This window comes from Callospermophilus lateralis, chromosome X, assembly GCF_048772815.1.
Source record: "Callospermophilus lateralis isolate mCalLat2 chromosome X, mCalLat2.hap1, whole genome shotgun sequence".
NCBI classification, from domain to species: domain Eukaryota; kingdom Metazoa; phylum Chordata; class Mammalia; order Rodentia; family Sciuridae; genus Callospermophilus; species Callospermophilus lateralis.
This window is the reverse complement of record NC_135325.1, coordinates 30,285,102-30,309,941: the sequence shown is the minus strand read 5'-3', so window position 1 is coordinate 30,309,941 and position 24,840 is coordinate 30,285,102. Positions and strand designations below refer to the sequence as shown.

The following is a 24,840-nucleotide window of genomic DNA, read 5'->3' as shown; positions in this document are numbered from 1 at the left end:
TAAAGATAACATTTTTGAAAAATAATAGAAAAACTGGAATAGTGATTTTAGTGGAGTAATATAGTGAGGGCAAAGGGAGGTAAGGTACCCTATTGTGCTGATCACTATTAAGGCTCTTAGTTTTTTTGGGTTTTTTTTTTTTGATACAAATTTAGTAGACATGGTGATAAGAGAACATTCGAGTTGTATATTTATTCACCTAAGAAATGCCTCCCTCTAGTCTTGGATGTACCCAAGGTCTGCAGTGATACAAAAATGAAATAAACATACTTACAATTAAGATAGACGTAAGAGGTTGGAAACTTACTTCTGGAAGGTGAGTTCCTAAAAACTAAATTTAGTGCTATGAGCCAAATCTAAGGCAGGTCCCTATTGAATGACTTGAAAACACACTAAACAGAAATGGTTATATGGCCACTTTGATCTAAATCATAGGGGAATGTTAGAAAGTTAAAGCTTATATTTTCCCTCCTTTTACATGCAATTTCCCTTCTCTCTCCCTTTCCCTCCCACCTCTCATCCCTGTTTAATGTTAATCTTCTTCTCATGCTCTTATCAAGAACTATGTAATGTTTTGAACAACCTACAATAAAAATTAATTAAAAAAAAAAAAGAAAGTTAAAGCTTGCAGAATATAGTCAAATAACAGGGCTTTTAAAAAGGAAGAGAGATGTAAAATACGAAGATGAGGACAAGCTGGAAAGGGGGCACTTGATGCCTGGACATGTGTCCCAGTTGTCATTAGGGGCACTTAAGAAGATGGACATCATCGGAAAACTTAAAGGGCAGACATAGTGCTTTAGTTGTTTTTTCCATTTTGTAACATTATTTTGGCTTATCTACCTTGATGATCCAGCTGCTTTTTGTTGTGTGCCAAAGACGTGGCATCCTGCCCATTTCTTTGACATTCCAGAACAAACTCCTGCCATTTATCATGGAAGACTAAAAACACACAAATTACAATAAATAGAATTTTTAATCCTCAAAGGACATAGTTGAGAGATCCCAGGAATGTATTATTGAAAGCTCTCATGTGCAACTGTACATTTCAAATGGCCCACATCAGTTTTCTGATTAACATGCGATTGTGATGTTGGAATCCTGGTTAACAAAAAATTTCTTGTGTAGTGTTACCCCTACCTTTCCTCTCCAACCCATGAATGGTCAGGATTCTTTTGTTATTACAAATAACTTCCCTGGCCTCTCCTAAGAAACATCTGGTGAGAGGAGTATGGGAGCCTGAGATATGCAGCCTCCTGGGCAGGTAAGGCTGTGATGCTGTCCTTACAGTGGGGATTGCTGTTGGACAAGTGGCCCTCTCTGGAAATTTGCCCTTAGAACAGAGATAGGCTGTTCTTTTGAAAGAGCTCCATAATCTGTCTCTCTCCTTTTCATGGTAGCTGGCTCTTCTGCCCATTTTTATTCTGTTTTGCCTATGGCTCCTTTCCTTCCCTTAAGTAATTTATGGCTACAGTACAGTGATATACATTTCAGTGAAAATTATGGAAAGTAATGGTATTTAGTTCATGTCTGAAATCTCAAATTCAAGATCTTTTTCTGCCATTTGTTAGGACATGACCTTGGCCTTGGCAACTTAAGCACTCAAAGTGCTCTGAGCTTTGGTTTTCTCATTCATAAACTGAATATTCATATTTCATGTATTAAGTGTCATGGGATTATTGAAGATTAAGTGAGAAAATGTAACTGAAATTCTATCCTAGGGCTATGATGATGATTGTGATTATTATTATTTAAAAGCCCAGTGGGTGGGCTAGTTCTTCATATGTAGAAAAATATAGGATTTCTCTTCAGAGTCTTACAGAACAAAAACCATCACTGACTTGCTTATTTGAATTTTTATAATGAACTACAAATGCAAGATAGATGGAATTTTTGAAGAAGCTCCTCACTATTGAGTTAATCTCATATAGTTTAAAAACTGTCACAATGTAAGTATTTTTAAAAAGGTATGTAATGGATCCTGAAAATACCTGAAATGCCCATCCTTTTATAGATGTTTAAGTATGCAATTTGTTCTAAATGTCTAATCTTGAATGATTAAATAATTTGCATACTGTTTTCAGTGGCATGAATTAAAGGCTAATTGAAGAATAATTTTTGCAGTAAAATTATATCATCTTTTATGTAGTACATTTAAAAATATTCTAGGCCAGTTCTAATTTTATAGTTTTATTATCTTAATTTAATGTACCAAGTAATTAAAAATTGCTACAAAGAAAAGAAGATGAAAATGATTTTAGTTAATTTCCCCTCAACAGAGTGAAAAGATGATAAGTGGAGTAATGGAACAGAGCCCAGCACAGTTCCTGGCACATAAAGATATTAATTAAGTGTTCCTTAATGAATAAGGAATGAATAATTTCTAAGTATTTCTAGATTTTAGAAAAGGCACCATTCTCAGTACCACATAAAATACAAAGAAGATAGGTTGACATCTTTATATTAAAATACCTCCATACAGAGGTTACACAAGCCAACTATTATTGAACCATGAGATTCTCAGGTTGCTCTGCTCGCTCTTGGAGATGGTTCTCAGGCCCAAGTCAGTTATACATGTTAAGAGACAATTCTCCATGGGTATCTTGCATTTTTATACCTCTCGCTGAGGCACTGACTGCTCCTTGTTCTGGACTCTCTTCAGGGGCATTTATATATACAAACAGCTTTGGAAGACAAAGACAGTCTCTCCCTGTAGAGCAGAGTGAAGATTTTGCTAGTTTGCATTTAGCCTCAGAAGATAGAGGTAGTGTCACCCTCCAGAATAAAGGGCAAATGTGCTTACTGCCTGTTCAGTTTAATAAGGCTGTTTATCGCTCACTGTAGCAGATTCGGGGTCCCTAAGCTCTAGCATCCTCTCCTGTCCTGTAACCTACTGGGTGTGCTGCTGTTCTCTGGTTCATATTGTGTCCTCCAGTGGGAATTGGGGCTTAGGAAGCTGGTGCAAAAAATGCAGATGTTCTATTGCTACTGTTACTGCTACTAAGTAATAAACTGCCCTTTTTCTCTACTCAGAAGCAAGTGGGCATCCGAAAGAAGGGGATGATGCGATGAGATTAAAAACCTTTCTAAGCAACTCAGTGAGACCCTGTCTTTAAATAAAATACAAAGTAGGGCTGGGGATGTGGCTCAGTGGTTGAGTGCCCCTGAGTTCAGTCCCTGGTTAAACAAAAACAAGATTTAACCCAGAGTGCTGGATAAAACTATGAAGCCTCCTGTGACCTCCACCTGATGGCAGTGGTTGGATGGAGGTGGACAGAGGCTGTAGAGGAAGAAGAAAGATTAAATTGATAGAGGGAAAAGAAATCATGAAGCTTCACATTAGCCTAAAGTCATTCATACTTATCGAAGCTGTAAATCACCATGTTGGCACCCAACATACTCAGCTTATTGACTTTTTTTTTTTTTTTGAGCTAAGAATATGTATTTTTATGAGCACTCTGCTTTGGGGCCTTAATGCCTTGGTTAGTTGCGTACATTGAGTGTTAGTGGCTGAAATTGAACCTGTTTGTTCTATGAAGACATGATGGCAATGTGGCATTTTTGGTCACTCTTCTTATAGTCTTCTTTTTTCATACCCTGCCCCACCCCAGTATTTATGGTTTATTAAAATATCTTCCCTGACACCATTCAGACCCCTCTACTGACGTGCCAGGCTGGTCAAAGAACTCTGGACCTGCACTGGGGTTGTGGCTCAGTGATTGAACACTTGCCTCGTATGCATGAAGCACTGGGTTCAATCCTCAGCACCACATAAAAAAATAAATAAATAAAATAAAGATATTGTGTCCATCTACAACTAAAAATTTTTTTTTAAAAAAGAACTTTGGACCTCTGAGGTCTCAGCTTCCTCTGACTCCCTTAGAGTTTGAATGTACTAAATGCCTCCTAGGACAAGCCCTTTGCCCTATTGTTGGAAGGCATATAGAATTTTTGCTAAGATGTACTGTAACTTCTTGTTAGCTGCTGCATGATACAACTGTTGTCTTTTATTTAATGCCACAGGGACTTTTATCCGCCGTCATCGGATTTCTCTCCCACCCCCTGATGATGATCAGTTTTATACTGTATATCATTTCAATATCAACACAGATGTTGTCTTCTATGGCCGGACATTCAAGATTTATGAATGTGATGCATTCACAAAAAACTTTTTGAAGAAAATAGGAGTGAAATTAAATCCCCCCGGACATTGTCCAGAAGATCCTTACATGAAGGTGCGGAGAGAGGTAAGAAATTGATGCGTCTGTGAGTTCTTGTCTTGGAGGGTTAGTAAAGGGTGTTCCTGATGCAGCTGTGAAAGAGCTTTTGGGGTCATCATTACTCGAGTTGTCCCGTTCTCCTTTGGGTTGAAGGGAAGGCTAAGAGTTGGCCTCAGAACAGGAATGATTGTTTAACTAACCACACATCCCAGTTTTTTTTGTGGAGTTTCTTTTCCAGGCAGGAGCATTCTGTGAGCTGCTTAGGTGAACAGTTTCTAGGAGCCCACGATTCCCTTTGTGATCACTTAGAGAATTTAAGTTGGGCCCACAGTTCTATGGCTTGTCCCTCCTGGGTTTAGTTACTTAACACTGGCTGGAAAAATCTTTGCTTCTCTGCTACTTACTTACTATATCAGTCCTTGTGGGTCTACCTTTTTCTTCCTCCTTAGAATTCCCATCTCTTCTTATGGTGACATTGAATGCTGAAATGTCCTGAAATAGTGAAGAGGGCCATGATTCTATTGTCTCCTTATTATGAAAAGATGCTTTTCTTCAAAGTCTGATCCCAGTTACTATAGGGAGTGAAGATTCAGTATTATTGTTATATTTCTGCAGATTTTAAATGATTCTTTGACCCAAATTTTATGTTTTCTAAAAGCATCTAAATACCCAAAAGGGGAAGTGTCATTGGAAGTCACATACCAAGCTAGTCTTCTTGCTGGGTCTGAATGCAAATCTCTTAAGTCTTACCTTGATTTTTGTTATTATCATTTGTTTCCCTTTTCTTTTTTATTGACATATGATTATACACAGTGAAATACAGACATTAAATATACTAATGGATGAATCTTAACAAATGCATATACCCATACAACTTACACCCAAATTGGGATGTTGAATATTTCCATCCCTCCAGAAAGTTCTCTTACACATTTTTCTAATTCGTTCCTCTCCCTACCCAGGGACAACCACTAGTCTCATTTTTATTCCTATAGATTCCTTTCATCTGATTTTTATTGTTTTAAAACTTATAATTCATTTCCTTACAGAAATATAACAAAATTTAAAATCAAATTCTCCTTTGATTTCTTGTTAAAAGCTGCATGTAGGATTGTTCATCTATACCTGTCTCCTAGTACTAGCCAAATTATCCTTTAATGTTATAGGCATACAAACCTCCTGAGAATTATACATACATATACATATATATGAATAAATAAAATTTATATAAAACTGATTCTGCAATATCTAAGATAAAATGAAGGTGTATCAGCATATAAAGAGATTTTTTTTTGGTTTAGGTTCATTTTTATTTTTTCCAAATGTCTTAGACAAAGGAGTCTAGATAAATACAAAGTCATTAGAAGCACCAGAGAGATCCTGAAGGAAATGGACTCATTGGAATTACCACCCCTTGCAAATGGCTCAACTCATTCACTACCAGTTGGTATTACATGATAGCAATTTTGAATGGTGATCTCTTATATGAAATTTCAAAAAGCACTGTAGGATTTTATAAGTTTATAAAGAAAAAAGAAGTATTATGCCAGGAATTGAGAATAAATACCAAGAACAGCCAAGATATGGTTTTAAATAATTTTCTTTCTGATTAGGAGGATCATTTTAGCATTTATTCCCTCAGGGAGAAAACTCTTCAGTGAATATAGAAACCTTGGACAATTAGTCAATATAACCTTTTATATTGACTTTTATGCATTTAGTTCTTTAGTGTTTGCTGCCTTGAAATGTAAAATTAGACAATTTAACTTGAACTGAAAAGGATCCCAATGGTATATAATCAATACTGCATTTCTAAGAGATCATCTAGTTCCCCCGCAATATTTTTTTTTAATCTATGAAAGTGGTGGTTCCCTAATTTTGTTTAAATATCAAGGATAAGACTGAAGACTCTCTGGAAAGTCATTGTATCTCCCCCCTGTCTTGGGGGGTAAGATTGTACTTAGACTGCCCTGGACAAATAGAACATTTCAAGAATTTCCAAAATGATTACATAACCCAATTTGGGACAATACTTCCCTTGCCAATGAATACTTCCTTATATAACAATCCTATTTAGCTTCATCAGTTAGAATGGAGGCAGTTTTGCTCCAAGATGGGGCTGAGAACATGCAAATGGAGGGGAGAGCTACACCAAAGAATACTGCAGAGCTCTCTGTTTCTGGGGCTGAGGATAAGTGACATAGGCTTCTGTGTGGAACAGAAGTTCTCCATTTGCTCCTCTTCCATTTCCAAAATACAATCATGAATATATCTTCTTTTTTACTTTCATAAAAATCTGAATGAGTCAGAAGCATTCACAGATATGAAGTTCCAGTGAAAAGACATATGATTTTATTTAGTTGAGTTATAATTAGCCTAGGATCAAATTCATAGTATTAAAGCATACAGGTCAATGAGTGCTGGAAAATGCATACAACTGAGTAATCCATTGGACTGGGACTGGAGATGTAGTAGAGTGGTAGAACATTTGTCTAGCATATGTGAGTCATGTGTTCAGTCTCCAGCACTGCAATGAAAAAAAAAAAAAGATGTAGAGTATTTCTATCACTCCAGAAAGTTCCTTTGTCCCCCTTTCTGATCAAATCCCCTATCTAGAAGTAATTCTATTTTGATTCCTGTCACCATAGATTAATTTTGTCCATTCTCAAACAAAAGCTTTAAGTCTTTGAGAAAAATCAGTTTTAAAAAACATTACAGAAGGATAATTTGGTGTATTAAAATAATGTTTAATAAAATAGGAAAAACTTCCTGATGCTTGTCAGTATACTTAAGGGTAAAACTTGTTATAGATGCATACATATGTAAGTCATAGCCAGTTGAAATCTTTAAAAATATCATAGAATAGTCAATAGAAAATGTATCTTTATGTCAATTTATTGCTTCCATCCCAGAAGTGACTATGCAAAACCTGCAACTATTTCTGACATTTTCTCCATTTGCAGAAACTAGACTGTGTAGATCCCTTTCGTCCTTATGAGTCCTTTGACACTCTGAAACAGTTCCTCCAATATGATGGGAAGGTTTTGCGATTCTTCTGCCTATGGGATGACTCAGACTCATTGTTTGGGGACCGGAGAGAACTCATTCTGCATTACTTCTTGTCTGACGATACTGTGGAAATCAAAGAAGTGGTACCACACAACTCAGGCCGAGATGCTATGTCATGGTTCCTCCGGAGGAGTAAGCTACCCAAGGTCAGCAGTGGATACACAACCATTTTCTAAGTTTGCTTGTGGGTCAAGAGATCTGAGTCACTATTGGGAATGTTGTGTGTTATGACTGTGTATTGACAGTTACCCTTTTATAATAGTGCAATTTAGAAAATTTTCATCTTGTGTCCTCTGTTAATATACATCTATGAAAGTAATCTACAGAATCTGACCCATTAGAATTGAAACATTCTGGATTTAAGGTAAGTAAAGGGAAAAAGTAAAATCTAAGAGAAAGCACATATTTGCCATTGAGTTCACAATCAGTCAAATGAAAGTAAAGGACTCCCTAGTAAAAGATTTGCTCATGGCCTTGGATGGGGCATCGTGTGTGTGGCCCCTGAAGCTCTCCTGAGGCGAACCCATGGTGTTGTTCTGGGTTGTGAATACTCATACAAATGTACCCGTGTTTGTGTGTACATGTGTACACACACACACACACGTACATAAGTATATGCACAGAAGTGAGTGATTCTTCCAAGTGTAGTGACTAGTTACCAACTAGCCACTAGTTAGTGTCAGTAACAGCTTTTGCATTTTATTTACTATTAAAAAGCATTTTCAGTGCTGGAGTTGTGGCTCAGGCAGAGTGCTTGCCTCACACATGTGAGGCACTGAGTTTGATCCTCAGCACCACATAAAAATAAATAAACAAAATAAAGATATTGTATCCATTTATAACTAAAAAATTTTAAAAAGATATTTTGTTAAAAAAGCATTGTCAGACTGTTTTCTACAAATACTTTTGGTCATTTGAGAGCTATTGTAACTTGGGTGCAGCAGGAGCAGCACAAAGGCAGGTTTGTATTAGAATTAGGGATCTGCCTCTTAATAGCTATGTGACCTTGGGCAAGTCACTTAACCTCTCTGAGCTTATTTTCCCATCTCTAAAATGCAGTTAACAGTGGTTCCCTCCTGAGGTAGATGTAAGGATTGAATAAGAAAAGATAGTAGACAACACTATCTAAGACTTAAGGTGTTAACACTCCTCCATGTTATATTTTATTTCTAATTTAGATAAAGTATTTTTAACTTAGTTCTTAGTGTTCCTGAAAAGGTTACTGTAACACTCATTTCCTATGCACACAACCGCTGGCCATTTGGTCCTCACAGAAGGTTCTCCCAGATTCTGTGAGCCTGCTGCCAGAAAGTCCTGCTGCGTTGCTTGGAGGCAGCGGGAGGCAGAATTCATTCCTGAGGGGGCCTCTGGGGTATGCACAGTAGGTGGCCAGGAGGAGCCAGGGAAGCCCATTTTTAGAATGACTTTGCAGATAGGCTAAATATAAAATAATAATGATATACCTGACATTTGCAGTATGCCTTGACATCAGTTACTTCATTTCTTTTATTTATTTATTTATTTATAAAATTGATTTTATTTTTTTAAAATACATGGCAGCAGAATGCATTACAATTTTTATTACACATAGAGAGCACAATTTTTCATATCTCTGGTTGTATATAAAGTATGTTCACACCAATTCATGTCTTCATACATGTACTTTGGATAATGATGACCATCACATTCCACCATCATTGCTAACCCCCTGCCCCCTCCCTTCCCCTCCCACCCCTCTGCCCTATGTAGAGTTCATCTATTCCTCCCATGCTTCTTCTCCCTATCCCATTATGGGTCAGTCACCTTATATTAGAGAAAACATTCGGCATTTGTTTTTTGGGGATTGGCTAACTTTACTTAACATTATCTTCTCCAACTCCATCCATTTACCTGCAAATGCCATGATTTTATTCTCTTTTATTGCTGAGTAATATTCCATTGTATATATATGCCACATTTCTTAATCCATTCATCTACTGACGGGCATGCAGGTTGGTTCCACGGTTTAGCTATTGTGACTTGCGCTGCTATAAACATTGATGTGGCAGTGTCCCTGTAGTATGCTGTTTTTAAGTCCTTTGGGTATAGACTGAGGAGAGGGATAGCTGGGTCAGTTACTTCATTTCATTTATTTGTTCAACACATATTTATTGAGGACCGACTGTGTGCTACCTTGGAGGTTACAGTGAGAAAGAAAATGGATTAAGTCCTGCTTCATGGAGTTTTGGTTCCTGGGGGGAGAGATACAAAACACATGGATATTCCCTTGAAACTCACAGCTTCTTTTCAGAAAGGAAGTAGTGAAAAAGATGAAGGAATTCAAGTTCTGAAAAGATAAATACATTGTCCCAAGTCCTGTAGCTAGTAAGTGGTAAAAAGAGAGTTTGCACCCAAGTGTACTGTTCTACGTTATGTGACCTACTTATGCCACATGCATCATAAATTTCACACATTTAGACTTCCATTTTATGTCACATGTATCAGGAAAGATTCAGATTTCTTGTCCATAAGTGATGCTTTTGATCTCGATCAATTCACATAGTTAATTAAGGTGTTTCCTGCAGCTCACACAACTGCTTGGGACCACCTGGAGCCCAGAATGCAGGACTGGGCAGTTCCCTGTCTTGCCACAGGCCGGGTTTTCTGTTAGAGGCTGATCCAAGTCTATTGCTCCTTCCACTTCACTATGCTAACTCTGTGGGCCAGCAGGTACTCTATTCACTGAGCTCAGGATGAGGCAGGGTGCTAATCAGAATAAAGAAGCCAAGGAGGCAGGGGTTCTTCCTTGGGGAGGGTTGTAGTTTAATGAAGAGAAAAGATGTCTGCTGATTAAAACATTAGAGAACCAGAGAAAGTGGTAGAACCCTGTGGTAGGTGCTGGTGAAGTTTGGGTTGAGGACAAGTAATGGATTGAACAGTTCTCAGTGTGTAGATGGCTACCTGTAGAATGGGAAGGGTTGAGGGCAAAACAGGGCTTTATCAGGGCCTTAAAGAATGCATGGAGTGTAGGCCAGCCCACAAGGGCTATGGCAGTGTAGGGAGGCGTGGTGGATTATGTGTCTTCCTCTGATGGTAGAGAAGAACCATATACTGCATATTTCCTACATGAGTCCCTGAAGTACACTGTCTCTGTGTTCAGAAGCCATCCGCCTTGCTTTGATTTTGTATTCCAGCATGGCCCACCCGGGATCTATCAACCAGGCCAGATAACAGACCGAACAGTTCTCAATGTGTACGGTGCCTTGGCAGAGAAGCGAGCGGATGGCTACCTGTTAGATAAATACAAGGTAAGGATCCTCATGTTTTATTACTGTTTTCAGTGTGTCTTCCCTGGAACCTGAACAGTGGGGTGAGTTACATATTCATCCCTGTGAGAGTATTAATGAAATCAATGAATACACAAATAAATACATTGTACTGGCATTTATCATATAAATAATGAGCCTGCATGCATACAGAAATACATGTATTGCATTGCTCTTTGCAAGTACTATAGTGCTAAAATAATGCTTTCAAATGTTAACATTGATTGGTTACTTTTGGATTTGATTTTTAAATTATAAATAATATAATTGAAGTGTTTTTTCCCCCTTTGGGAAGGGGTACCTAGTTCTTTTTAAGGTCCATGGTGCCAATGCTATGTTCCTTTGTTTTTCTTAGCTAGGAAAACTAGACCAAGAGTATTACAAAGATAGTGACCTGACTATAGGAACCTACATCAATGTGTGGGGAAGGAAAGTGCTCCTCTGCGACTGTGATGAATTTACAAAGTCTTATTTTAAGGCTAAATATGGAGTTGGTAAGTGATACTTATGCTAACTAGAGAATATTTTCCAATTTTGACTTTTTGTTCCTAGCTATGCTTTTACTTCTGAGTTTCAGATGTTAAGCTCATAATTGCTATTGTTTACTGTGCATTTGCTATCTCTGGGGCATTTGTTATATTACATATTCCTAACAACAATCCTTCATGGGTAGACTCATCCTCATTTTTAAAAAAATATTATTTTTAGTTGTAGATGGACACAAGACCTTTATTTTATTTTTATGTGGTGCTGAGGATTGAAGCCAGTGCCTTCATATGCAAGGTGAGCACTCCATCACTGAGCTACAACCAGCCCTCATTATCCCCATTTTTTAAAGGCAAAGAAATTGAGACTTAAAGGGACTCATTTTTCCAGTCATATAGCAAGCAAAGAATGAACCAAGATCTGAACTTGTCTTCCTGATCCCAGGGGTTTCTATTTTTTTCCCTTATGGCTGTCTGCCTCACTGTGATATGGGGTAAATGTTTAAGTTGGTCAAATAAAATGGAAATCTAAGTGCTTTTTATTCAATTCTTGCTTACTACAATAGAAACATTTCCTTGAATTCTCTAGGGAATTCTCTTGTGCCAGTTTGTTTCACCTTTCCTGATAAGGCTCAGCCAGGTTTCTAGCTTCTCCCTTCATAGATATCAATTCCATTCCAATCATATTAGTTCAGTTCAGAATAAAAAGTAGTTATTTATTAAGCACCTATTATATACAGGTCAGTGCAATAGACTCAGGAGATAGAGAAGGGTTGAGAAGGGGTTTCTAGGCTAGAAGGGAAGTTGGGACCTACAGTATGATACATGGTGTTATGAGAGTCCTAGAAACAGGTGGAGGATATGATGTAAAATCCGAAACCCAAGCCCTCATTTATTAAACTCCTACTTTTAGGAATTTAATAATAATAGGAAGGAATGCTGACCAGCTCTGCCCCCTTCCTAGGCCCTCTACCCAGGCTCCAAGTATGCTGCTAGGAGCTGATGAGAGTTTCTGACCTCCCAGGTCGGGGTTTAGAGCTGGGATAGGGATGCTTAGTCCTATAGGTAATCCCTCAGTATCCACAGAGGACTGGTCCCAATTCCCCCCATACCAATATCTCAAGATGCTCAAGTTTCTTATATATGAAATGGCATATAGTATTTGCATAGAACCTACACATATCCTCCTATGTATTTTATTTTGTTGATATTTTTGAGACTGGATGTTGTGAAATTGCTTCAGCTGATTTTGAACTTGCAATTCTCCTGCCTCAGCCTTCTAAAGAGCTGGGACTACAACTACATGTCACCATGTTGGGCTACTTTAAATCATCTTTAGATTACTGATGATATCTAATATAACATAAATGCTATGTAAGTAGTAGTTATACTATATTGTTTGGGGAACAGTGATAAGAAAAAAATATCGGAACATGTTCAATACAGACACAGTTTTCCCTGAATATTTTCAATCTGTGCTGGTTTAGTTCAAGCATGCAAAAGCCACAGATTTGAAAGGGTGACCATGCTTCCCTCTGAAGCTTGGAGCATTCATATAAACACACTTTCCTGAAGAGTGAGATGGAAGCCAGAAGGAATCACAGCTTCTTAAAAGATCGGGTGCTGCCCCGTGTGGTGGCTCATGCCTGTAATCCCAGTGGCTCGGGAGGCTAAGACAGGAGGATCTCAAATTCAAAGCCAGCCTCAGCAAAAGCAAGGTGCTAAGTAACTCTGTGAGACCCTGTCCTTAAATAAAATACAAAATAGGGCTGGGGATATGGCTCAGTTTTCAAGTGCCCCTGAGATCAATCCCCAGTACAAAAAAACCAAAAACAAAACAAAAAACAAAACTAAGAAACAAAAAACAAACAAACAAAAAAAAAAACTGGGTGATTTGTTTGTAGAGAGACAAAAGCCCACCTTATGTGTCTTGGTGTCCCTATTGTGTAGCATTCCTGGCCTCCTGGGAATTTTTATAGTGAAAGAGAAGGAACACAAAATATACAATGGGGTTAGATTAAAAAAGATTTTCAGTTTTACTCTTAGGTTCATTAAGGGAGCTTGTTCCGCTGCATCCGCATGCCACGTAAGTCAAATGTGTGGTTCCTACAGGAACCAAATTAGGGGTCTCTTATTTTCTAAAATTGGTCCTCTTTAGTGGAAATGGTTGAGCATAGTTGTTTTGGGGTCAAAACAACTGGTTAAGACAGGAATGTGCAAGTGTAGAAGCTGCTAGTGACCCTTAGATCATTGGGGAAAAGAATTTGGCCTTTGATAAATGTAGATACCTGTTTAGAATCAATAAGTCTTCAATGCAAGTTGAAAATTTGATGATGGGCCACTGAAATCTATAACTTACATCTGAAGATTACTTTTATATAAAGGTCATGGTGAAAGATTGAAAGATTACCCTAATATAAAGGATGTGGTAAAGATTCTAAAACATCATATAATTCCTTAAACTTAGAGCACAGCATTTGGTTGATATTTGTCAGCTTGATTTTGAGAATATAAAATTTGCATCTGGGAAAATGAATATCATGCCGGAGAGAATTGGTACATCATTTGTGTCTTAGCAGCTTCTACAGGAATTTTCAGAGGCCCTGTAAATCCCTTGTGTGCTCCAAATCGAGTTATCCTGGGTAAATGTATCAGCTTCAAATGTCTGTAGTCTGGTTCAGTTGAGTCTTAGTGCTTAATTTCTTTGTGTCTACAGCTTTTGTTCACTATAGACTTACTCTATTATGTTAAAAAAGTAGTTTGTTTCTTTAAAGCGAACATGAGCATTTTGCATTTAAACACAAAATTATGCAAACTCAAAATTATGATGCATTTCATAGTCACACGGATTTTTTTATATTTCTCATAACATATGTTAAAATATCCTGCTTAACAGACATTATTATTATACAACATTTCTTGAGTTACAACAGTGTACTCAGTGTAACTAATGACTAGAAATTATATCTATGATTGAGTATAAGGGGAATGGATCAATATTCTCTGATCATCTTTACATTTGCTTTTCCTGATTTTGGGGGATAAAGTTAAATTAATATACTTAATGTTATTTAGATATAGTTCTTTCTGACATTTAAAAAAATTGAATCAATGATCTTTATTTTTCTTCATTAGCGGCTGTGACATGTTGGTAAAAATATTTTTAAGGATTAATAAATGCAGTCAAATGCCATAACAGTTGGCATAAGCATTAAATAATTTCAATGAAGAACAACAGACATTTGACTCTTGAAAAGATGAGATTCTTACATACTTTAAGGATTCTAAGGAGAAGGAGATTTCATTGATTTCTTGCCCATCACAGTCCAGTGTTACTCCTCCATTAGGCAGTGTGGTCATCCCTTTAGTCCTGGCTTGCCTGCTGGGTTATAGCAGGTCACTCCCTCAATGTTTGAAGTGGTTGAACACAGACAAGCTGGTGGAAATATGTCAGTCTTATAGTCTGAAGGTTGGAAAAAGCTCCAGTGGCTTCAGCAGGTATTTCTTCCACTAAAGGAACAGGGATTTGAAAGTAAATCATTCTTACCTAGAAATTTCTGCCTTGGGTTATTATTTATTTTTCTATAAGAGCATTTTCTTGTCATTGATTCTTAGTGGCTGATATCACCCAACTAGTAACAAGATCATTCATCCCTATTGCCTTTGAACACTTAGTAGGCTATACTCAGATTAAGGCTGACCAAAAGTCCTAAAGCATCTTTAATTTTGTAAGTCATTTCTAGCTCTCTCTGAGCTTTTGGCACTAGAAGCAGCAGAACATCTAAAATGAAATGTTTAATGATCACTTGAGCAAATTTGCCATCCTAACTTGTAGCAACAGGGATAGAATTGGCTTGTGATTTCACCAGATGACCTTGATGGACCCTAACAATTTTGCTTCTTTTACCTTCCCTATGAAGAGAAGATGGTTGAGGGTTAGAGGGTTTCTAAGGATTTTATAGCTCTAACATTGTGTGATTCACTGATCATTTGACCCCTAAGTAAATGTTTCACTGAAATACTTTGACCTAGGCCTTGAGTAAAAGAGAGATGAATTTACCTTGAAGCTATTGAAGCTAAATCTTCAAGGTTCTTCCTTTACGGGGGTCCCAACCCAAAGACCTGGCCTAATTTTGTCTCAATAATTTGTCATTTTTAATTTTTATTTTTTTCCTGCAGTACCAGAGGATGAAACCCAGAGCCTCACCCATGCTAGGAAAATGCTCTACCACTGAGCTACATCTCTAGCCCTTGTTATTTTTTATTTTGAGACAGTGTCTTGCTAAGTTGCTCAGGCTGGCCTTGAACTTTGAATCCTCCTCTTTAGAGTGGCTGGGACTGCTGGCTCATGCCACTGTTTGCAGCTGACATTCTTCATTTTTAAAAAAAATTTTTTTTAGTTGTTGATAGACCTTTATTTTATTTATTTATACATAGTGCTGAGAATTGAACCCAGTGCCTCACACATGCCAGGAAAATGCGCCGCCGCTGATCCATAGCCCCAGCCTCGATATTCTTTATCTTAAAGAGCTTCTTCCAAATCAAATAAGCTGTAGGTCTCCCAGAGCCTGGGTCCATCTCTGGGTTATAAGAACATAAGATAAACTTTGAGGTAATTGAAGACTTTTCTCAGAAGTGCTTCCAACTGAGAAGGTGAATAGAAAATCATTATGAAGGAACAGTAAGACTCCTTTTTATACCTCATCTTTCTGCAGTTTATTGGAATACAATCAATCATGGATAGGCATTCAGTCTTATGTATTTTTGCAAGTCATTTGGGAACAGAGAAGTCAGAACATTTGAAAGACAGGCAATGACTCAGGATCTAGTAAAGTACCAGTTACAGAAGACATTTGGGGATACTTTGTATAAAAATGGATACTTTACATTTATTCAACAAATATTTTTAAATACCTGAACCATGCAAGAGGTTGGGATGTTGCAAAACCAGAGACATCCAACTCGTCATTCAGGCAGAAGTTCACAGCTTTGTGAATGTATACGTGTTACCCAGAAAAATATGGTTTAAAGTTGGGTCTTGAGCCATGGTTTCCAAAAATTGATGTATGTGGTGTTACAAAAGTCAGGGGTGATGGAGTGGATCAGTTCTCAGCTTTTATACACTAGATGGCACTGTGGGTGCAGAGGAAAACTCTAAATTGGTTCTTTTGTTACTTAAATCTGTTGCCAAAACTATGTAGTTGAGAAAACAACAGTGTGTTATAAAACCTGGGGTGGGGGGAAGGTAGCTGTTGAATACATTCTTAATTACTTTGCGATTAAGTGTGTGTCTTCCTGGTTTAGACCGCTTAGGTTAGTATGTAAAGTTGTATGTATATGTCCCCTGTTGTATAAAACCTCTTATGTCCCAATTTTCTAATAATCACATAGAGCTCTTTGTTATCTCTATGGTGCTTGCCTTGAAATGAAAATATCAGATGGTGGTGTGTTTGATGTAATGGTGAGCAATGGTAGAGTCTACTATAGTTCTATCTAATTCTGAGACTTGAACTTTCCTTTTTATTTCTAAGACTTTGCTTTAGTCATCACAGAAATAACAACAGGAGAGTTTCCCCCATATTGGCCGACTGGCTGCACCTTTTCTCTTTGTCAACATGTCTGCTGTGAACAGTTTCTATTAGGGTGGAATGGTATTCTTTTGCAGGGATTGTGCTTCGGGAAATTTCACACAAAGACTACTAGCAAGTCTGAGGAAAAGAGAAAGCTGAAAATGTTTTCATATCAGAGTTAGGAATGGCTCAAAATCCTTAGTTTTTTGATAATTCAGTAAAACAAAAGCAAAAACACCTCAAATTTTAGAGTTAGGTTGTCTTGGATAGTAAATTGATGCACATTTTCTCTTATGGTTATGTGCATTAAAATGTAATTTTCCTTCTATTAGAACAATAGAAGGAAATCTTTGCTTATCATATACAACCAAAATACCTATGGCATACTCAAGTTTGGGAAAGAATGGAAAGTAGGTTCTGTGGTTTGGTTTTGAGGAAAGATCCTGGTATCTTCTTTGCCATTAGTGATGGGGCAAACACAGTGACTTGGGGATATCTGGTCAGTATGCTATTTTTCTGGAAAGCACAGTTGCTTCTTGGAGATTGCACAACAGTGTAAATGAATACCTAAGAGCTTCTAGACTTTTACAGATATGTCCCCAGGTTTCTCTCTACGTCTCTTTCCTCATATGATAAGTGAAGAAAACCAGCAGTATTTACCACTCAGCACTCCCTTTGAGAGAGTAGGCAGTTGGGCATTAAAAAGTTTTTTGTTGTTTTATTTTGTTGCTTCTTTACACTTTATTCACCATTTGAATAAAATTATAGTCTTTCCTTGGGCAGGAACAAGAGTAACTTGGAGCACTGGTGGGTGAGAAGAAAGAGGTTTTATTTTGTGTTTATTTTTGAATTAGATTGTGAAGTGTCATGTCCTAGAGTTTGTTGGAGGCAAAGGAAGGGGCTGGAAAAGTGGGTCTAGGAGGAAGAACTGACGGGTGGGAAAGGGGAAAGGTAAAATAGTCAAGAGTCAGACCTATTTGGAAAAGAATTTTATTAGTGAGTGTTGTTTGAAGATAGGAGAGGGATAAATTACAGGTTAAAATATGGAATGGGGCATAAAGTTTCAAGTTTGAATTTTCATATCATTGGAAAAATCAGGGGAAGAACAAAAATATTCACAAATGGGGATGTGATGACAAAAGATAAATGTTTACTTATTTGACACAGATTCTTATTTTTTCTTTTGAACCAATGGCAATTATTAAGTGACTTCTGTGGTTTTTGTAAACATGATTGGAACCTACTCTCATAGGATTTTGCCGTGTTTTGTTTGAAAGAGTTTAAAATAGTCTACAAAGATCTCCATGTTCATCTTGAAATCATAACAAACCTTTCAAAACAACCATAATCAGGGCAAAAGAAAATATTTGATGTTTTGTTTTCCTTTGTTTTGTTATAGAGAACTTTACCTCCATTTCGTGCAAGGCTCCTCCTCTTCCAAAAATAGAAAGGAAATTTCCACCTTACACGGGCTTTGGGTCTGAAGAGGATTCTCTCCGTTCCTGCATAGGCCTTGTGCCCACACCTCACCAGAGGAACTTCAAGAAATTCATGGAAGAAGACAGGTGCTTGAGGGAACCATGATTTGAGTCCTATCTTTTCCAAATCTGTTTGGGATTTATGACAGTCCTCATGATAAAAAGAGGTGACACAAAGCTCATCTAAGCGCTGGGGTTGTAGCTTAGTGGTAAAGCACATGACTCGCATGCATGAGGCACTGGGTTTAATCCTTAGCACCACATAAAAATAAATAAATAAAAGTATTTAAAAAAATTTTTAAAAAGGAAAAAAAAAGCTCATCTAATTTCAAGTTCAAGGACATGTTGTTGTAGTCTTTTAGTGAAATTGATTAACTTATAGGTATTGCCAGGTTCCTACATGAATGTTTATTTTACAGTATCATCTGGGGAATCCTAAAGTCATATCATCCCCAATCTGTGGTGCCTTTTATTATCTATCTGCCTGTCTGTCTCTCTCCTGAAGATAATCCCTAGGAAAGGATGTAGAGGAAGGGGTCAGCAAACTTAAAAAGAGTCAGTGTAAATATTTTGGGCTTTGTAGGCCATATGGCCTGTCACAACTATCCAGATGTGCCATGAAAGCAGCCATAGACACAATGTAAACACATGTGTGACTGTGCTCCAAAAAAACTGTTTTTATGAACATTGACATTTGAATTTCATGTAATTTTTAGATATCACAAAATATTCTTCTTTTTATTTTTTCAACCATTTAAAAATGTAAAAACCACTCTTAGCTCAAAGATCATATCAACACAGGTGGCTAGCTGGATCTGGCCCATGGACTATATAGTTTGCCAGCCCTTGTTATAGAGATTTCAATGATATATAAGTGTTTTTCAAAATGTTATTTTGAAAAATAATTAATGTTGTTGTTTTGATTTGAGAGGTTTGGGTAAGTTCAGTAACAACAGATCGCTCACATGGCTGCATATAATTTCAAAAGATGGATGTTCAAAGTATCCCTACTATTCTATGAGGTAAAATCTGCTCCTGAGTCATGCATGTAGAATCTAGGCACTGCCTAGGGCTACTTTTTTTCTTCTGCAGGGAGAGCAGACTGTGGAGAAGAAATTCGGGGGAAAAGTGGTGGGGAAATACCGCAGCTGCTTCAATAGGATGCTGGCTAAAAGCTGAAGTTCTGCATGAGGGAAATAATGGGTCAGGAGATCCTGGGGAGAACAATGATAAAGGGAATGTGCAGTTAAGATTAGGAGAAGGAAATAAGACAGCACCCTGAATTTGGTCAAATTGAATGAGGTCAGATGCTGTTGTTGAACATTTGAAGGAGAGAGAACAATAGTTGTGCTATATCTGTAAAAATGGTTGAAATCTTTTTGAGACTTGTACAGAATGGTGGAAAGTATGCCCTTGCCATGATGTGATGTTTTGTCTTTCAAGAAATAATCTTTTATTTTTAAGGAGTTAGGGTTTTATTTATTTATTTTTATTTATTTTAGTTGTAGGTGGACATAATACCTTTATTTTATTTGTATATGGTGTTGAGGATCGAACCCAGTGCCTCACACGTGCCAGGCGAGTGCTGTACCACTGAGCCACAGCCCCAACCCAGGTTTTTATTTTCTAAACTCAGTGCTTCTCAAAGTGTGGTCCCCATACTTGTTAGAGTTGCTAATTCTGTGCCTCTCCCTCCAGACCAGTTGAGATGGAAAACTCTGGAGGTGGGGCCCAGCACTCTGTTTTCACAAGCCCTCCAGGGGATTCTGAGGCACATCAGTGTTTGAGAACCACTGATCATCACGTAAGAGAGACACTAACTTATTCTCCTTCCTCTCTTATTGATAACAGTGTGTACAATGAGGTTCCAGGGTAGGACTATTTGATGGACATTTCCCGCTAACTGATGTTTTTAAGGGTTGCCACCCAAAGGAGGTGCGCAGGAAAAATGTCCCTATTGTAAAAAGAGACAGAAGTTTTATTATAAGTAAACATGATGAAATATTATCTAGGGTGTTGCTTCTGGAACCCAGGGGTAAAGCAGTTCTTTGTGGGTAGTTGACTTAGTCTCTCTTTCTGTCTGCACTGGGTACAGTTGCCTACAGAACCCTGACTGCAGACAGCATTCTGTTTGTGTCACTTTATTGTGGCTAGAGAATTGTGGTATAGGCACAAATATCCCTAATTTCATTTCTTTCTGTCCACTGCTTGTTCTGTGCTAGGAATACACTTCTATCAAACTCCTCCCACACAGTGACCTTGTTTCCATAGTAACTGGCACATTCGGCTGGAGACTTATGCATGAGTTTGAATGACCCAAGGTTTCAAAACTGTGAGAACCTAAGGAAGATGATCTCACAAACCATATAAAGATAGTTTCTTAATGCAAATAAAGAAAATGTGAATTGGAACATGAAATTATTCATGACATATATTGATTTATTTATTGCTATCAAACAAATTTACTGGGTGCTATTGTTATGAGGTTAATGCTATCTACTATGAGTCATTGGAGGATATCATTTCAAATTAAAGCCTATGAGGTTTTTGATAGACATGGAGATCATCTTTATTGTCCAGGTAAACATCACTGTGATGACCTGCAGGGCACATTGTCTAGTCTGACTTGGGAGAACCAGAATAATTTCTTTGTCACTGTACCAGGCTGATTTAGTAACTTTGTTCTCTGTGTGCCCACAGTATTATGCTGATTATTTCTCTAATAATATTACTACTACTCTGTTATACCATTAAGCAATTAGTGGTTACTGTCTACTAAATACTTTATAATACTTAGTATCATTTTATCCTCAAAACAGCCTTGGAAAGTAGATAATTACTGCACTCATTCTCCACTTGAGGGAACTGAGGCTCAGAGAGGCTCTGCAACTTGCCCAAACTCAAAAAGTTAATTTTTAGTTGAGCTTGGATTTGAATCTCTTTTCTGGAGTATGCCTTTCTTATTGCAAAAGCTGTACTTATTACAGGTGTGAAGACTACTCATTTATGCAATTTATGGGCTCTCCCAAATCAAGAATTGTTTCTTGAGGTCAGGGACTGGCTTCATTGTTTCCCCAAGAGTTAGAACAATGCTGACTGCATACTTAGGGGCAGGTCAATATTTTATTCAATACGAAGAGTAATGGAGCCAGGTGTGGTGGCACATGCCTGGAATCCCAGTGGCTTAGGAGGCTGAGGCAGGAGGATCCTAAGTTTGAGGTCAGCCTCAGAAACTTAGGGAAGCTCTAAGTAACTTAGTGAGACCCTGACTCAAAATTAAAAAAAATAAAAAGGACTTGGAGTATAACTCAGTGGTAGAATGCCTCTGGGTTCAATCCCCAGTTACCTCCTCACCACAAAAAGAGGAGAGGATGAATAAGTGGACAGGGTAAGAGAGTAAATATCCACTAATCCATTTCTTAAAGATGGAAGGAAGGGACAGATGGCTTCCTACCAGGAAGGTTAATATCCCATACTTATGCTATTCATGACTATATAGCATCCAGAATTCATGATTTAATCTTTTTAAAAATATTTTAATGTATAGATGGACAAAATACCTTTATTTTATTTATTTATTTTTATATGGTACTGAGGATCAATCCCAGTGCCTCATTCGTGTGAGGCAAGTATACCACCATTGACCTACAACCCCAACCCTCATGATTTAATATTAGTTTCTCATTTGTTCCAGATATTGTCCATATGCTATCCCCATCAGCCATTTTCCCCCTCTTTAGATTTTTTTCCCCATCAATAAAAATAAGCCTTCATGTGTTTCCCAACCACAAGACTCTATAGCTCTAGCTACTTTTGAGGCTTTTAGTAGATGTGTAGCTCGGGATGATCCATTCATTTTCTTGATCAGCAAATATTTCCTGTCACCTGCTGCATGCCAAAGACCAATCTAGGTATTTGCCATAGTTGTGATACTTCTATGAACAAAAAGACACAAAGATCTAGGGTTGTGGCTCAGCAGTAGAGCACTGCCTACTAACATGTGTGAGGTACTGGGTTTGATCCTCAGCACCACATAAAAATAAATAAGATAAAGGTATAAAAAAATTCAATAACATAAAAATTATTTTTAAAAAGACAACAAAAACAGACACAAAGCCCTGCCTGCCTAGAACTTTCATTCTAGCTGAAAGAGGTACGTAAAAGATAAAGATAATAAATAATACATAAAGGCATTATTTAGTATATATAATGTATTCAATACCATGGAAAAGTAAAGAAAGTATTAAGTTGCTGTGAAGAAAATAAAGGGAATTTGGGAGTATGGGGTTGATGAATATCCCTGGTTGTAGTTTTAAATAGTGTGTTCTGATGCACCCGAGGGAAGAAAATGTGTTCCAGGCAAAAGAAACAGTCAGTGTAAAGGTCCTGAGCAAAAAGCATGCTTGGGATGTGCAAGAACCATCCAGAAGGTCGACTGGATGGAGTAGATGAGTAAAAGGCAGAATACACCTAAATAAGGTAAGAGAAGTAATGGGATGGGATCACAGAGGGCCTTATAAGGAATCTTTTGACTTTGAATGAGAAGGAGGGAATCCCTGGGACATTTTAGCAGAGAAGTGACTTGTTCTGACTTGCATATTGAAAGAATCCCTCAAACACAGTGTTGAGAGTAGACTGTAGAAGATAATGGTAGAATTGAGACCAGTTATAAGGCTACTGCTGTAGTCTAAGAGAAAAGTTATGGTGGCTCAGATCTGGGTGAATGCAGTGGAAGTGATGAAATTAAATAGTGGATTCTGGAAATATTTTGAGGGTAGAGCCAGTAGGATTTCCTGACAGATGAGATATGAGGTATAACAGGAGTGAGGAGCTAATGTTGTCTCTCAGGGTTTGGTCCTGAGCAACTGGAAGGGTGGAGTTGCCAGCCACTGAGATAGGAAAGACTGTAGATGAGTAAGTTTGAGGGCAAGAGCAGAAGTTCAGTTTTAGAACAAGTTTGAGATGTTTGTTAGCTATCAAGTGGAAATATTGAAAAGCAGTTGGATGTATGAGGATGAGGTACAAGAAAGAGGTCTGAGCTAGATAGAAATTTGGAAGGCATCCGTATGTACATAGTATTTTAAGTCATGATGCCAAGTTGTACTAGAGTCTTCAGACTGGATGAGATCATCAAGGGAGAAAATAGATACATAGAGACAAGTGCATGAATAAAACTTGGGATACCCCAAATTAATTGGGAAAAAGAAGAATAACCAGCAAAGGAGACAGAAAAGGAACAAAGAGGTAGGAGAGAGCAAACCCAAGAGAATGAAAAATTCCAGAAGTCAAGCGAAGCAAGAGTATCATGGAAGAAGGAGTGGTCATTTGTGCCAGTTGCTGCTGATTGGTCAAGTTAGATGTGGACAAAGGAAAAATTAAGCATTGGAATTGGCATTATGGAGGTCATTGTTAGCCTCTATAAGAACAGTTTAGGTAGAGCAGCCCTAATGGAAGTGTATTTAAAAGAAAATGGGAGACAAATTCAAGGTGGTGATTATAGAAAATTGTGTTATATAGTAAAAGTTAAGACATGACTCTTGGATCTAGGAATTTATATATTTGGAACAAAGGGAATAAACACAATTTGAAAACAACCAACTAAAAGTACAAGTCTATATAACACAAAATTGGGTCTGAATAGAAGATTAGCTGGAAGGGCAGAATATTGTGATAAAGAATGTTCAGAGAAGTTTGATAATTAGCTTCTTTGTCAAGGAAGTATATGAAGACTCTTGCAGTGGTTCTTACAGTGTACTCTGGGGACCACCTCATCAGAATCTCCTGGGGTGCGTACTAATAATTCAGGTTTCCAGAGTCAGCTGGATACTGAGTCCATATCTCTAGGGATGGGACTCTGGATTCTACATACTTAACAAGCTTCCCAGGTGACTTTTATACACAATAAACTTTGTGAACCGCTAGTCTTAAGATTTTATTGAGATTGTATTCTTGATTGATGAGATCGCCAGAACACTAGATTTAAGTGAAAATTGGGCATGTTGAAAAGTTCACACTTAACATATACACTTGTAAATTTATGTAAGTTCTATGAAGTTACATTAACAGTAGTATTCATTTGCCCAGTGACTAGACCTCATTTGAATATTTCAGGTATCTGAAAAGTTATGGGTTTTTCATGAGAGTGGGCTGGTAAATGTATTTGTTAATTATAAGTTCAATTATGTGCCAGAGAAGATAGTTGACAAAGCATAACTGGCCCCAGCACTATGTGAGGTCCTCCTGAGGCCTGAGAACTAGGCACTAAGAAAATATCAATGGCCTCTGGGATGTTTTGCCCAGGCTGCCTTGGAACTAGCTTTACAAATGGCTGCACTCTGTCTCACTTGAGGCCCCAAGCAGAGAATCTTGGCTCCATGCTTTCTCAGCCCAGGTTCTTGGATAATTTGAGAAAGGCACAGAGAAAAGCACTTTCTGCCTCAATGAACCAATATTACTATGCTTTTTATCACTGTGATTACAAAGAGTGCATTTTGGCATAGGAGACTCTTCAAGTAAGGACCTCTCTGATTAGAGTCATGACAGGGAAACGACAAAGGCTTGATTTGACTTTGTGCTCCTTCAGGCAGTGATTTTGATTTTTGAAGACCTCCCCAAGGCTTACTGTTTGTTACGAGGTCCACCTTTCACTAGCAAAGGTGCACAGACATGCTTCTGCTTAGAAACCATAAATTAACTTCTTCAGTGACCAACAA

General features: G+C 37.7%; 1 protein-coding gene across 1 annotated transcript in view; it reads left to right on the top strand.

The window, feature by feature from the left end:
• Efhc2 (EF-hand domain containing 2) overlaps positions 1-24,840 on the top strand; it is a 187,506-nt gene that overhangs the window by 86,185 nt on the left and 76,481 nt on the right. Inside the window, exons 6-10 of the mRNA XM_077107530.1 lie at positions 4,024-4,247; positions 7,184-7,435; positions 10,463-10,576; positions 10,950-11,088; positions 18,049-18,214. Coding sequence (XP_076963645.1) covers positions 4,024-4,247; positions 7,184-7,435; positions 10,463-10,576; positions 10,950-11,088; positions 18,049-18,214 — 895 coding nt within the window. The remainder of the gene's footprint in view (positions 1-4,023; positions 4,248-7,183; positions 7,436-10,462; positions 10,577-10,949; positions 11,089-18,048; positions 18,215-24,840) is intronic.